This window comes from Nyctibius grandis, assembly GCF_013368605.1.
Source record: "Nyctibius grandis isolate bNycGra1 chromosome W unlocalized genomic scaffold, bNycGra1.pri SUPER_W_unloc_1, whole genome shotgun sequence".
NCBI lineage: Eukaryota > Metazoa > Chordata > Aves > Nyctibiiformes > Nyctibiidae > Nyctibius > Nyctibius grandis.
The window spans coordinates 8,459,060-8,474,989 of record NW_027167472.1 but is presented as its reverse complement, the minus strand read 5'-3'; the positions used below and the strand labels follow the sequence as shown (position 1 = coordinate 8,474,989).

General features: G+C 44.7%; 1 protein-coding gene across 1 annotated transcript in view; it reads left to right on the top strand.

The window, feature by feature from the left end:
• The first annotated feature begins 409 nt into the window (after positions 1-409).
• The window catches only part of LOC137677107 (microtubule-associated protein 1B-like), a 74,276-nt gene continuing 58,755 nt past the window's right edge, over positions 410-15,930 (top strand). The window contains exons 1-2 of the mRNA XM_068424294.1: positions 410-513; positions 6,371-6,472. Of these exons, the coding sequence (XP_068280395.1) occupies positions 444-513; positions 6,371-6,472 (172 nt within the window). The 5' untranslated portion in view covers positions 410-443. The remainder of the gene's footprint in view (positions 514-6,370; positions 6,473-15,930) is intronic.

Sequence of the window (15,930 nt, the reverse complement as noted above, 5' to 3'; positions counted from 1 at the left end):
TGGCGGCCCATCGGGGCATTGTTCGCATCCCGCGTCCTTCCTGCTTCCGGGGGTTGCCGCGGGGAGGATTTGCCGCAGATGACATCAGCTGTGAATGCTGGAAAAGTGGAGGTGCGGAGATGCGCCGCCCCCCCCCCCCCCTTCTTCTTCTTCTTCTTCTTCTTCTTCTTCTCCTCCTCCTCCTCCGCCTCCTCCTCGTCAGGTCCCTGCCCTGCACCGTCTCCATATAAAAGCGCCGCCGCCTCACTGCCCGCTCTCACTCCCTGCCTCTTGCGGAGCTGCCGCTGAGCGGCTCTTCTCCCCCCCAGCACCCCGTAACCGCGGGGCGGAGCGGGGCGCACGCGATGGCCACCGTGGTGGTGGTGGAAGTGGACTCGGAGCCCTCCTCTAGCATCCTCAACCCCACCTCCCTCTCGCACCGCTTCCTGGACAGCAAATTTTACATGCTGGTGGTCATCGGCGAGCTGGTGACCGAGGAGCACCTGCGGCAGGCTATCGCCAACATCGAGCGAGGTGAGACGGCGGGGAGCGGGGCCGCCGCAGGCAGCGCCGCAGTCCCCCGGAGCCCCCACCCCGGCGACGCCTTCCCCTCGGAAGCGGCCGCGGCGGGGCCCCCGGCCCGGCGGGGCGTCGCGGAGGGCAGACAGCCGCTCCCCATTTTCTTCCCCTTCCGCGTGGGGCGAGCGGGGGGCGCTGCCCGGGCTCGGCCGGCGGGGTGGGTGACCCGGCCGCCCCTTGCTCGTGGTCGGGGCGACACACACACACGGCACAGACACATGAGCTGCGAAGTCGTGGTCTCTGGTTTATTCTTTTTATTTCACAAGGGACTCATCGTCCCGTCTGCGCGCACGCCCCTCCCGCCCAACCGGACTCGGAGCTCCCCCGTCGGGTGCGGGCGCCGGGGAGCCGCCCGCGGCGGTCAGCGGCTGCGGGCCGGGCCCCGTGCGGCGTCCGGCGGCGGCTCCCTGCTGCCGCCCGCACAAAGATCCGCAGTCGGCTCGGCGCCTACCGCGCCCCGCTGTCCATCCCCAGGAGCGTCTACCCCGCCGCTAGCAGCGGGCGAAGGGGGCAAGCCCCATTGTTGGGGCAGAGGGGCTGGGGCTACGGCAGGAGCCGAACGCCCGTGACGCCGCCGAGCCCGTCTGCCCGGAGACAGCGTCGGATGGGCGTGGCACAGTCCGCACTGCGGTCCCTATGGCAGCCCGGAGCGGACAAAGGGCGTCCGCGCCGCCGTAAAAAACCCGCGTTTGCGGCTGGGGTGGCCGGGCTGCATGGCGGCTGTTCGGCGTTTCTCTCGGTTCCCCAGCAAACCCCTGTCCCCCACCGCGAAACCAAACCAGTGGGATTCAGGGAGTTTTTCCTCTCAGTGGCAAAGACTCCCTGAGCAGGAATGCAGCTGTGCTTATTGTGTGACTCACCGTGTGTTTGTCCTTTTCTTAAGACAGCAATACAGGAAGGTATTGCAAGTGAAATGGCAGTTTTATAAGTTCTCAATGTGGTTTCTGATACAATAGATTGCAGTGTACATGGAGAGGGGAAAAACGCCCCGTTGCCATAATAGTGGTATGAAGCACAAAGAAAATTATTGCTCGGCCCTATAGTTTGTTAAACTCAATTGATACATGATTTTGTAACATATTTTTGTTCTGGGCTGGTGAAGGCAGAAATATCAGAAACCTGCCATTGTTAGAAGGGAGAAAGAGACCTTGGAAAGAGGAATTGGTAGCAGCCTTGCCATGTAGGTGTGGTTCAGTTCAGCTAGGGCTTCATTTGTCTCTATTGTTTTCTCAACTATTGTTGCTTTAGTTGGCTATTTCTCGATTCTTTTTTAATGACTGTTTGTGGTAAAGGGCTGCCTCATCACAGCTAACCAGCTTCACTGTGACCTGTTCATCTTTATTGCTACCATTGTCTCCTAGGGAGAACTGCTGAGGCAGATGCTTTGTCATTCAGAGCCTCTTCAGCATTGCACTTTCCTAATGCTATCTAATTTTTGGTTGTGTCAGAAGTAAATTGGCTGCATTTAATTAAATTATAAAAATTTATAGAGCAAATGGATAAAACTTATGCCCTCAAGACATTTGATGTCATCCTCCCTCTGAAGAAATGCTCTTCAGTCTCTTCTTAAAGCTTCTATTATATAGTTACTGCTGCATAGCTCTGTTGTCACTAAGCATAACACCCACTTACAGTTTTAAATGTTCAGAGGGCATGCTTTGGCCTTTTTATTCATCATTTTGGATTAGAAGTCACCTCACTACTCCTGGTGTCAGATGATCTGATTGGGATTTTGCCTGCTAGGAAAAAACCTTGATCAAATTTTGAAGTGCATTGTTCTGGATGAGTATGCTGGGAGTCAGAGCTTCATACAGATAGAGCTTCAATCTGCCTTGACTAATCTCTTTATCATTGGAAAGTATGCTGTAGTCTGGAAAAAACGGCTTCTTTCAACCTTTATTCTCAACAGAGCCTTAAATGTGTTTAGGGTTCCTGATAAGTCTGCCTCACTGTTTTCTCTGGTACATCTCCTAAGTACCATCACCAAAAAGTGTGGATTCATGTGTTGAACTGCAGCACAATGTGTCAAAGAAAACATCTGCTGATAACACATCAGTGGCGTGATGCTATGCAACCTGGTGGAATGCAGAGTCATTTCTTAATATATCATGAAGGAATGGTGTGGCAAGCTGCATTTTCAATAATTACATTTAGGATGTCACTTTGCTAAGAGGGCAATCCTTCATCCCACTGTCCACCAAAAAAGGAGGAGGGAATGAAGAGAAAGCTTCAAGATTTTTCCACTGATTTGGCAGATGCCACTGGGTGTGCCCTGTCTGCTATCTGATAAGTCCTGTGTCTTAGGGGCATTGTACTCCTAAGCCTGCAGAAAGAAATAACTCCAGTTCAGTCATATTTCCAGTAGTTACTTCTATGCTGTTAATGATATACATCATTGGGTTGACCTTGGATTTTAGTTCCAGAATTACCTCTGTTCTACCCAAACCCGATTTGGTTATATAATGTATAATACATTATACTACATTATAATGTATATGCATAATTTTTGCATCCAGAATGCTGAATCATGCACCTGCAGATTTGGGATATTCTATCCAAATCCCAACTTCAGCTTCTAGGACTACTGTGTGTGTGGTATGTCTAGACTTTAGGTTTTTTTGGTTATTTATTTCACGTTGAGTCCTGTATTTTGGACATTGCATGGTTCAGTAGTCTGACTATGCTTAATCAGAATCTTATCCCTACCTCAAATTTGAATTAATGAAAAATGCAGCTAGGGATGGATGGTGGACATCCTGTCATTAGCAGCATTGCTGAATCATAATCCATATTGCTTAATTGACCTCCAGAAAGCTTTGTAGTCTCCCCACACAAGCTTGTTGTCAGAGGCCAGCGAGCTATTTATCTTCTAGCTTCTTGAAGTTCAGCACTCATTCATTCAACGTACTTCAGCTTTGTGATCAATGTCAGTTTGCTAGTCATAGTTTTCATATCTGCTGTACATGTGTGGTTTTATATCATCTTTACTTTCTTGCTCTCAAATATTTATAGAATCATAGAATTGTTTTGGTTGGAAAGGACCTTTAAGATCATTGAGTCCAACCATTAACCTAACACTACCAAGTCCAACACCTGGAAAAAGTTAAAGCCTGCTGAGCTGTATTTGTCTGCCAAAACTATGCTCCAGAAATGTACCATATGGCCAAAAGATTTTTGAGAAATGAAAATAAGGAGACTTAGAGACTTACTGCTTATGCCTCTGAACAATGATGTGGAGGTGGCTGGTTATAGTTCAGTTATTTTTCTCTTGAGTGGTTATGAAACACACAGGCAATATTGTATTTCCAAACATATTTAATTTCAAATGGCAGCTACTTAATAGCTGGTAGCATATCCCAGTAAGAAGCATGCTCCTACCTTGACTGGGATGCTGACAAGGAAAAGCCCTGGATGAATTCTCCCTGAAGAGGATTCAGGCTCTTGAAATGCAGATGTTCATATTTGTATGGAGAACCTACCCAGAGCTGCAATGGGAGACTGGCAGCACAGATCTGGTTTCTTTGTTCTTCTCCCTCTTTCTCCTCATCCTTCAGCCCTACAACATGGCTTCTGCCACTGTGAGGCTTGACATTTCTGCTGCTTTGAAAGAGAATAAAACATGAGAGGCAGTATTGACAGTAAAGATCACAGCCTGAAATCCTGACAGAGTTACCAGCAGAAGTGTTAGTGCTAGTCTCACAGTAAGGGGTTGACAACACACCTCTTCAGGCATCTCCTCCACCCCAAAGGTACCAAACCCCAAAGTGCTTTAACTCAACAATTTCATGCAAAGACATGATCAGGCATGTGGGGAGGGGCCACTAGACACTTCCTCACCTGCAGTTCCTTCTGCATTTGCCAGCTAATTTGTGTAAGTCTAACTTGTGTAATATTCCTTTAGGGAAAAAAACAAAAATCACTATAATGTTGTCTTCATTTAGCCCACACCTGGGGCTAAACAATAGCAGTTTTTCTCTCACCCAGTGTCCCTTCCCCAAATGAGAAAGGGAATTGGGAAAAGGAGAGGGAGACTTGTAGGATGAAGTTAACCAGATTTAATGAAATAAAGAAATCTATATAAATGACAACACAAAACAGACAAAAGTATACTCATCCACAGAGCACTGGCAAGTTGTTCTAGGAATCACAACAAAGAGGAGGGAGAAAGTAGGAGAGCAAAAAAACCCCCACCTCTTCCCACCAAACCCTCTCTTTTATAGTGAGCTTGATGTCAATGATCTAGAACACACCTGTGGGCCAGCCTGGGTCAGCTGCCCTGGATTTAACTGCTGAGGGCCTTGATCACCATGGCTGGCCACAAACTGAAACCAAATCCCAATGAAACCAGGTCAGGTGAGAACAAGGTCCAGCATGGCACCTCTCCTCGTCAGCTCCTCTGTCACTTGGAGAAGGAAGTTGTCATCCACACATTCCAGGAACCTCCTGGATTGCTTATGCCCTGCTGTGTTGTCCCTCCAACAGATATCGGGGTGGTTGAAGTCTCTCTGTCTATAGAGGGCCTCATCCTCTCAGTCTTCCTGGTCAGGTGGCCTGTAGCAGACACCTATTATGATGTTTACAGTCCCTGCCCTCCCTTTAATCCTGACCCATAAGCTCTTGGTCAGCTCCTCCTCCATCCCCAGGCAGAGCTCCATGCACTCGAACTGGTCATTGACATAGAGGGCAACACCCCCTCTTCGTCTCCCCTGCCTGTCCTTCCATTCCAACACTCCAGTCATAGGAGCCATCCCACCATGTCTCTGTGATGCCAATAAGGTTGTGATAAGGTTGTACCCTTGCAGGTATGTGCACGTCTCTAGCTCCTCTTGTTTATTCCCCATGCTACGTGTGTTTGCATAGAGGCATTTAAGCTGGGCCCCTGACGAAGCTTACTGGCTGGAATTCCTTTCTGCTGCTCTTCCAGTGCTCTCCTGCCAACCTGCCATCCTTCTCCAGTCTCTGGGCACCTATTACTGGCCCTGGCATCGGACTGGCTGAATTGGGATGGACTGAGGTTCTCCTCCCCTAGCAACTCTAGTTTAAAGCCCTCTTTACCAGCTTGGCTAGCCTATGACCCAAGACACTCTTCCCCTTCTCTGACAGATGGACCCTGTTGGCTGCCAGAAGACCGGGTTTCTCAAAACGAGTCCCGTGGTCCAAGTAGCCAAACCCCTGGCTGTGGCACCAGTCCTGTAGCCATGTGTTGATTTGCCTAATCTGACTGTCCCTTTTAGTCCCCTTCCCTTTGACCAGGAGGATCGATGAGAAAACTACCTGGGCCCCAGAGTCCTTTACCGCTGCTCCCAGGGCTCTGTAGTTCTCCTTGATACTCCTCAGACTACTTCTAGCTGTATCACTGGTGCCCATGTGAAACAACAGCAGTGGTAATTTAATACTTTGTATTTAAATATTAATTTGCAACGTGCTAGGTGATGTTGTATTTTTTTTTTTCTCGGGAGGACAAATACAATGGTCTTGCAATAGGGCTAATGTATCCCCTGGGTGATTCACTCTCTTCAGTTTTATAAATCAGTGTATTGCTATTTTAAAGTAAATTCTGGGACATCAATGACTGGCAGTTTTCAATAACTGAAAGGCTGATTTCCTCTTGCTTGTGACTGATCCCTGTCCAGAGTGCTGCTTCTGAGCACTCAGCACTTTGCAAAGGATAGCTTCATGACTTGAAAGGAAGAGAGGCTGGTTTTGGAATTTAGAAATATGCAAATAACATGAATGTAAATGGAGAAATAATCAATTAAAACTTCCAGTGCTCATATATCAAGCTAGATGTGTTTTGCATTTTTAATTTTAGGAATCCGATCATGGGGGACAAACTTGATTGAATGCAACTTGGATCAAGAACTGAAACTTTTTGTGTCTCGCCATTCAGCTCGATTCTCTCCTGAAATTCGAGGTGAGTTTTTGGAAGTGTTTGATAAAGTTTTGTTTTGTATGTTTCTTTTAAGAGCAGAATTAATAAATACACTCAGGTATTGGATGGCCCACTTTCGTTTGTGATTCTTTACAATGAATACTTTTTTCTTTCTTTTAAAATATGGCTTGAAAATTATAATTTGTTTTAACTTTCTGATAACAGGAGATGTTTGAAACTTTAAAATAATCAGCCTTTTAGGTTAGCTTCATGTATCTCACCATGATTACTTTGGCAGTAGATGTTAGTTTTAGGGCCCCATTAAAGTTAAGTGAAACTCACTTTTTGACTGAACGGTTTGTTCATGTAGCACCAATTAGTAGTCCTGGAGACTGAAGTTGTTCCTCAGTGTGGTAGGTAGAGCACATACAGAAAATAACCTGAAAGGTTAGCTGTACAGTTTGATAGAGCCAGAAATGGTGTCACGGCTGTTGTATGAGTGTGGCTCAAGCCCCATGTTTGTCCCCAAAGGGCTTGAACTTTTCTCTTTCTAGGTATGAAAAAGCTGAGGGGTGGAGGGTCTACCTTGTCTCACAGGAACTTTCTTTGGCTTGTATGAAGAAATTAGAATTTTACAGGGCTCATGAGACTACATCTTCTCTTCTGCTGCCTTTTCTTCAGGCCTGTCCTTCCTTTAGAGGATTCATAAAATTAAAAAAAAAAAAAAAACACACAACAATTTTGTGGAGTGTAAAATTTGATTTTATTCTGAGTGCATGGGAATCAAGTGTTTGGTAAGTTTTCTAACATCTCATTACTTTAACACAAATGCTGAGTGAGTATGTGTGAAATTAATCTTGGTTTTCATATAAAAATATATAGCCTTCTCCAAGGAGTATAGGTTGCTTTCATTGGTGAAATTGTTGTGGCCATGTGCACATTGACTAGTACAACCTAGTATTGATGAATGTTATAAATTCTGGCTTCAGGAACATCTCTTAAGTATGGTGAAAAGGGCTATGAAATGTTGTATCATACTACTGCATCACATTTCTAGGGTCAGTTGCTATACACTGTTGACAAAGATCTTGATGTCTTGCTAGCATAACAGCATTGACCTGATGGTCTTGAATAATGTATCAAAATGTCTTGTGTAACCAATTCTTCCTCTTGCAGCACAGATTATAGCAGAATTTTGCCATATCTCCCCATATCTATAGAGTAAAACATTGCCAGATTTAAGAAAAAAATATACCTCTATGATTCTTCCCCAGTTTGTAAAACAACAGAACCAATACAAGAATACTCAGTGTGAAGATTTAGGGTCAAGGCATGTAGTTCCTGAATTACATAGAAGTAAACTCAGGCCTAGAATACGTATCTTTCATTTCAATTTAAATGTCATGAAGCCAATTCAACTTCTCAGTGACATCAGTTGCCTTGTTTTACAGAGAGGGTATTCTGATAAGTGAAATTAGCAGAATTTATCTTTAAGGAATGCAATATGCAGTGCACCTCATTTTTAACATGTATTTATTTTATTTTAAAACTTAAGGAAAAAAAAAGATCTTGTGCTTCTTGTTTAGCAAAAAATATTCCAGTGTGTCTAGGTTTGTTTTTTTTTTTTTTTGCTGTCTTGTTTAGATGATAATTCTTGATATTATTGCATGAATTAAAATAAAGCAAATCCTAGAATCATAGAATGTTAGGGATTGGAAGGGACCTCTGGAGATCGAGTCCAACCCCCCTGCCAGAGCAGGACCAATCTAGGGCAGGTCACACAGGAACGCATCCAGACGGGTCTGGAAAGTTTCCAGAGAAGGAGACTCCACAACCTCTCTGGGGAGCCTGTTCCAGTGCTCTGTAACCCTTACAGTAAAGAAGTTCTTCCTCATGTTGAGGTTGAACTTCCTGTGCTCCAGCTTGCATCCATTGCCCCTTGTCCTATCGCAGGGCACAAGTGAAAAGAGGTTGCCCCTTTCCTCTTGACACCCAGCCCTCATATATTTATACACATTAATCAGATCCCCTCTCAGTCTTCTCCAGACTAAAAAGCCCCAGGTCTCTCAACCTTTCCTCATCAGGCAGGTGTTCCAGTCCCTTAATCATCCTCGTAGCCCTCCGTTGGACTCTCTCCAGTAGATCTCTGTCCCCCTTGAACTGGGGAGCCCAGAACTGAACGCAATACTCCAGGTGAGGTCTCACCAGGGTAGAGTAGAGGGGGAGGAGGACCTCCCTCGATCTGCTGGACACACTCTTCTTAATGCACCCCAGGATCCCATTGGCCTTCTTGGCCACAAGGGCACATTGCTGTCCCATGGATAACTTGTTGTCCACCAGGACTCCAAGGTCCTTCTCCACGGAGCTGCTCTCTAGCAGACCGCCTCCTAACCTGTATTGGTGCATTTTATTACTCCTTCCCAGGTGCAGGACTCTGCACTTATTCTCGTTAAACCTCATTAGGTTCCTCTTTGCCCAGCTCTCCAGTCTGTCCAAATCACGCTGAATGGCCGCACGGCCTTCAGGTGTATCAGCCAAACCTCCCAGCTTCGTATCATCAGCAAACTTGCTGAGAAGACGCTCTGTGCCTTCATCAAGGTCGTTGATGAAGATGTTGAACAGGACTGGACCCAGCACTGATCCTTGGGGGACTCCACTAGTTACAGGTCTCCAGATGGACTTGGCACCATTGATTACCACTCTTTGGGCTCTATTGTGTAGCCAGTCCTTAATCCATCTCACTGTCTGTGTTGGGGATTGGCTGCATGACAAAGGTCATGGCTCATTGGAACAACTGTACGAGCAGAGCAGATTCTGAGGCGAGCAAGACTAGGCCTCAGGCCCTGGCCGAAACTGCAATTCATGCTGATGATAGCAGAACGGCAAGGATACTGAGACCTTGACAGGGATCGTAAACAACTAACTAAAGGGGGAGTGAGAGCCGTGAGAATGAGAAAGAAGCACAGCTGGCTAACCGCAAGTAGGAGGGATATGCAAAAGTAACTTGTAGAGCTTCAGCCAATCAATAGTTGACTAGTAGGCATAATTAAAATCCACTGTATAAATAGATGCTGTCTGGGCTAATAAAGTGACGCATGCTTTATCACTCATAATGAGTTGTCTGTGTGTTGTTCCTCCGCTGCTCGCATGTCTGTTCTTCTACCTCACGCTTCCTGAGCTTGCTCACGAGGATGTTATGGAAAACTGTGTCAAACGCCTTGCTAAGGTCAAGGTAGACTACATCCACTGGTCTCCCTGCATCTACCCATTCAGTCACGACATCATAGAATGCTATCAGGTTAGTCAAGCATGATTTCCCCTTGGTAAATACTCTGCTTTCATATGATAAATGAAATAAGATTGTGCATCTCTTTTTTTCAACAGAAAGATTATAGAATCCTCTAGGAATTTTTCTCTAGGAATTGTATTTTTTTTCTTGTTTTTTTCTTGTTTGTCTAAACTTGCCTATTTAGTCTGTCATTGTGTTGAATTGCAGCTTAGTTGCATGTGACTGGAATTCATCAACATCTCTATGACAAGCAGTAATGAATGTGTTTTTCAGCACTGTTCAATCTTTAAACAATAAGCTGCCAAAATCTATGTTGAAAGATCATTAAGGGAGCCTGAAACCAGGAAAGAGGGAACATCCAGGAATAAAGCTAGCCCTCTTGACCAATTTCATTTCTCAAATTTTGAGGAGAAGCCCATTGACACCTTCAGAATCCCACTGCACAGATCAGAGGACAATATTTTAGTCTCTAGTCTCTCTGTGGTTCTCTGATGTTGAATCTACATGAGGCTCCTTTGTGTCTTCTCTACTGTTTGATAGGAAGGAGGGTTTTTTCTTGCCATTTGTTAATAAAATTTCAGAATGTTTGATTTCTGTTCAACAAATGTTGAATTTTGAGTGTTTAACCAGGGAAACTGGCAACATTTATACTAAAGAGATGATTGTAAGTACATATTCTCTTATGGTCCCAAACTCAGAAATTCTCTGGAATTTGGGTAACTAGGTGACCTCTTGTTCAAGGAAAGTATTCATCCAAGATGATGGAATAGGCTGTGGGATTTAATTAAATAGCCTTTTTTTCAGTCTTTTGAGACTGAACTCTTTGTGCAACTCAAACATAGGGATAGTTTACTCTTGAGGAAGGGTAGAGTCATTTAGTGTGTCTGCACAGCTCTTAGTATAGTGAGGTCTGACTACTGGCTGAAGCCTTTTGGATTGTAATGTTTAATTATGGTAATTGCAGTGCCAATTCAGTACATGCTTGTATGCTTCTCAAAACAGCTTGAGGATACACGCAGCAGCAATGTAAAGGGTAGGACTCTTTCTCAAAAGGAAGCTTGGAGGAAACAGGGTCAACCCTGTCCCCATGCCATATGCCTGCACTGTCAAAGAAGAGACATGCAAGAGAATGTCTGTCAAAGCATTTGCGTGTTTTCACTTGAGGAATTTGAGGTCTAATCCTTCTCCATGTGTAGTGAATAGCAATGTACATATTGATATTGCAGGGAGCATGACCGAATCCCAACACTCTTTTTGTGCCCTTATCAAGGGAATGGATTGTCACAGTGGTATTTGTGCATTGTATATTCAACTGCTGGGCAATTTATGGATAATTTATGATTCCCTGAAAAATAGGATTCAGAATGGAAATGCCAGCAGATCTTTTCTGATACCTTGTAAAGCAGGTGAGTTAGCAGACTCCTTAATAATACTAAATCTTGCAGAGAGTTTGTTGTCAGGTGCTGGTGAAAAATGAGTAACAGAGCTTATTAACTGGTTGCCAAGACAACAGGCAACATGACTTAAAATGGGTACTCCAGTGCTTGCCTCTGTTTTCTCTGTCATGTACTGATGATAACCTCCATCTTATGTTAACTTCACAAGGACAAAAAATTTGAACAATGAGTTGTAACATGTACATGCTGGAAAAGGAACTGTGCATCTGGTAGTGAGGCAGAGCAAGTGGAGAGTCTTGGAAAGAGCTCTGTTGAAATTACAGCTGTTGCTACCAACATGAATTTTAAAAAAAAAGTTTCAGCTGCATAAAGCTGAATATCATGCTTCACAGAAGACCAAGTAAAAAGATTTTGTGTGTGGATGAAGCCCTTGAGGGCCCTTCTGCAAGACTTCCACACCTGCCATTTTGTCCCTCAGCTTCCACCTCGGGACACTTGACTGTTTCATTGGTGTGTATTCAAGTCCTTGTCTAGATTAAAATCTGTTTTATTTCAATAGCTGTGCAGTAGCTAGTCACCCCAAATCTTCTAAGAAATAGTGCTCGAGCAATGCACTGTGGCTACTTTGTATTTTGTCCTGTTGTTATGAAGAACATGTATCTGTAGAAGGCACGTTTCCTATCTGACCCGTACCAGAAGGTCTTCTGTTGCCCATAAGTCAGAGGTTGGTGATTGCACTGGCTTAAGTGAGTCCTTCTTTACCTGTGCCCAAGACTTTATTTTCATCCAGCCTGCATGTGGCCAGGGAGGACCTTGGCAAAGTGCAAGACATGTTTGGTGTCCCCTCGGCAGCTGCTTGCCTCATCAGCGGCAGTGGGCTTGCCTCCTTTGGGCTTCCTGGAGAAGGCTGTTGTTCTTTGAAACTGTCATTACCCCAAAAAGCCTTAACAGCTTTCATTCTGAAAGTTACCATTTCAAAAGATACAATTAAGGATTATTAGTATCTGGGAATTTTGGTCATCAATACACATAACTCCATAGTTTGCTGAAATGCTGTATTAATCCTATTGCTTTTGTCAAAGCAGATCTACACCCAGTTAATATCATGCCTAGTAGCTTGCAATATCAGCTCATTGAGTCACTGATAAAATCCTAAAGGGCATGGTTTTAGTGCTAACTTACTGAAAATGGCAGTTAATCAAAATCTGTCAAGTAAGAGGGCATAGGTACTTGAGCAAAACATCACTTAAAATGAAAGACACAAAAAAAGAGCTATGAAGTCAAGGCTGGATTTCTCAAATGGTATCTGAGCACCATCACTAAGTGCCTAGGAATTAATTCAGCTTAAAAACTCGAAGTAGTCTGGTATGCACATTTACAGGCAACCTATAAATAAGATTCTACAGCTATTAGAGACTGTGATAGCTGGCATAGCTATTGAGTGGAGTCATCTATCAGCAGTCCTGGCTAACCAGGACTGGAGGTTAGCAAATGTGATGCCCATCTACAAGAAGGGCAGGAAGGACGATCCAGGGAACTACAGGCCTGTCAGTCTGACCTCAGTGCCAGGGAAGGTTATGGAGCAGATCATCTTGAGCACCATCACGCATCACATACAGGACACCCAGGTGATGAGGCCCAGTCAGCATGGGTTTATGAAAGGCAGGTCCTGCTTGACTAACGTGATCTCCTTCTATGACAAGATGACCTGTTTAGTGACTGAGGGAAAGGCTGTGGATGTTGTGTACCTGGACTTTAGTAAAGCCTTTGACACTGTCTCCCACAGCATTCTCCTGGAGAAACTGGCTGCTCATGGCTTGGACGGGCATACTCTTCACTGGGTAAAAAACTGGCTGGATGGCCGAGCCCAAAGAGCTGTGGTGAATGGAGTTAAATCCAGTTGGTGGCCGGTCACAAGTGGTGTTCCCCGGGGCTCAGTACTGGGGCCAGTTCTGTTCAATATCTTTATCAGTGATCTGGATGAGGGGATCGAGTGCACCCTCAGTAAGTTTGCAGATGACACCAAGTTGGGTGGGAGTGTTGATCTGCTTGAGGGTAGGAAGGCTCTGCAGAGGGACCTGGACAGGCTGGATGGATGGGCCGAGGCCAACTGTGTGAGGTTCAACAAGGCCAAGTGTCATAGAATCATAGAATGGTTAGGGTTGGAAGGGACCTCTGGAGATCATCTAGTCCAACCCCCTGCCAAAGCAAGTTCACCTAGAGCACGTTGCACAGGGTCATGTCCAGGTGGGTTCTGAATATCTCAGAGAAGGAAACTCCACAACCTCCCTGGGCAGCCTGTTTCAGTGCTCTACCACCCTCAAAGAAAAGAAGTTTTTCCTCATATTGAGATGCAACTTCTCATGTTTCAGTTTGTGCCCGTTGCCCCTTGTCCTGTTGCTGGGCACCACTGAGAAGAGTCTGGCCCCATCCTCTTGAAACCCGCCCCTAAGGTATTTGTAAGCATTGATAAGATCCCCCTCAGTCTTCTCTTCTCCAGGCTAAACAGACCCAGCTCCCTCAGACTCTCCTCATAAGAGAGATGCTCCAGACCTCTGATCATCTTTGTAGCCCTCTGCTGGACTCTCTCCAGTAGTTCCTTGTCTTTCTTGAACTGGGGGGCCAGAACTGCACACAGTACTCCAGGTGTGGCCTCACCAGGGCCGTGTAGAGGGGCAGGATAACCTCCCTTGACCTGTTGGCCACACTCTTCCTCATGTACCCCAGGATACCATTGGCCTTCTTGGCCACAAGGGCACATTGCTGGTTCATGGTGAGCTTGTCCACCAGAACTCCCAGGTCCTTCTCTGCAGAGCTGCTTTCCAGCAGGTCAACCCCAACATGTACTGGTACATGGGGTTATTCCTCCCAAGGTGCAGGACCCTACACTTGCCTTTGTTGAACTTCATGAGGGTCCTCTCTGCCCAGCTCTCCAGCCTGTCCAGGTCTCGCTGAATGGCAGCGCAGTTTTCTGGTGTATCGGACATTCCTCCCAGTTTTGTGCCATCAGCAAACTTGCTGAGGGTACACTCTGTCCCTTCGTCCAGGTCATTGATGAATAAGTTAAACAGGACTGGACCCAGTCAACGGGTGATGATCCTAAAAGTGTACTTGAGTTGTATTAATTTAATACTGGATGTGTTAAATTTCTCACCAACGCCGACACTTTGTCATTCTAATGAAGTATAATTCATGAGTGACTATAATTACACAGTCTGTGTGTAATCAGCAAGATTTCTAAAGGGAGTGTATCACATCTAAAAATAACATTTTCTGCATTGCATAATCTAATTTCACATGACATTTTGCCGCCCAGGGCACAAGCTTTCTGCAAGCAGCAGTAGAGCATCTCTGGTCTCCTTTAGACAAAAAAAGGTGGAAAATTAAGTTGTTATAAATGTGCTTCTAATTATGTCAATGAAATATTACATCGTGTAGATTGACCTGTTATATATATTAGATACTTATTTTATTGTTTTAGTAATTTGTTCTATTTGTTATGCATGAGAAATGCTTTTGATAACCCATATTGATCATACTTGCTAATGAACCAATGCCTACAATTATTGCCCTTAAGAACATACAATGTTGGAGGGTTGATAATGATCACATACAGTAGCTGGAGACATTGATTAATTTAATGAGGGTTATTTTGCCTGTTGCCAAAGTATAGGATAGATGCTGCCAGTAGAAAATGCTGGAGCATTTAACCTGTAGCTATGTATTTAGAGAAAAAAATCAGTTCAGCCATCCTGTTTCAGAAACATTGGTAATGAAAAATGTTTTCTCCATTATAAAGGCAGCTGGTATTTACTACCTTGTTCACATCAATTTATTATGAAACAGCATGACACCTAGTACTGCAAATCTTAATAATGCCTGGAGACATTCACATGAAAATTGCTCATTTAATTTTCACTGGATTACTTTTCTTATTTAAACAACAATTACAATGTAAAGTTAAGGGCAGAGCTCCAATAGCTTGTAAGAGTCCTTTCCCAATATTCTCCACCTAATTTTGAAACATTCATCTTTTAATGTACAGCTTCAGATTTCAAAGTCAAATCAATATTTTAGGTGCATACTTTACAAGCACCTTTTTTTTTCCTTTTGTGGAAAACTGAATATTTGTTACTAATTTTCTTAGTTCAACCAAAGCAGGGTTCTTGTCACCAAAGGATACAGGCCATTCTTTAGGCAAAACCTCTGTCAACCCAACTGATTGAAATAAAATGGGTAATAAACACAACTTGAACTGGGTCATGATTTCCGTTGTCAAAGAAAAGGGGCCCAGCACAACACTTACTTCTATGTGATTGGAAACCAGGCACATAAAAGATGTACTTTGTCTTTGAGATGAATATTGCTAATGGAATTGCCTGAGAGCATTGTCTGCCAGATGATGAACTGATCCACTGTAGGAGAAGATCAGGTTTGAGACCATCTAATGAACCTGAAGGTGCACAAGTCCATGGGACCTGATGAGGCGCATCCACGGGTCCTGAGGGAACTGACGAATGAAGTTGCTAAGCCGCTATCCATCATTTTTGAGAGGTCGTGGCAGCCTGGTGAAGTTCCCACTGACTGGAAAAGGGGAAACATCACCCCCATCTTCAAGAAGGGAACAAAGGAAGACCCAGGGAACTACAGGCCAATCAGTCTCAGCTCTGTGCCTGGCAAGATCATGGAGCAGATCCTCCTGGAAAATATGCTAAGGCATGTGGAAAAGAAGGAGGTGATTAGTGACAGACAACATGGCTTCACTAAGGGCAAATCATGCCTGACAAATTTGGTGGCCTTCTACGACAGGGTGA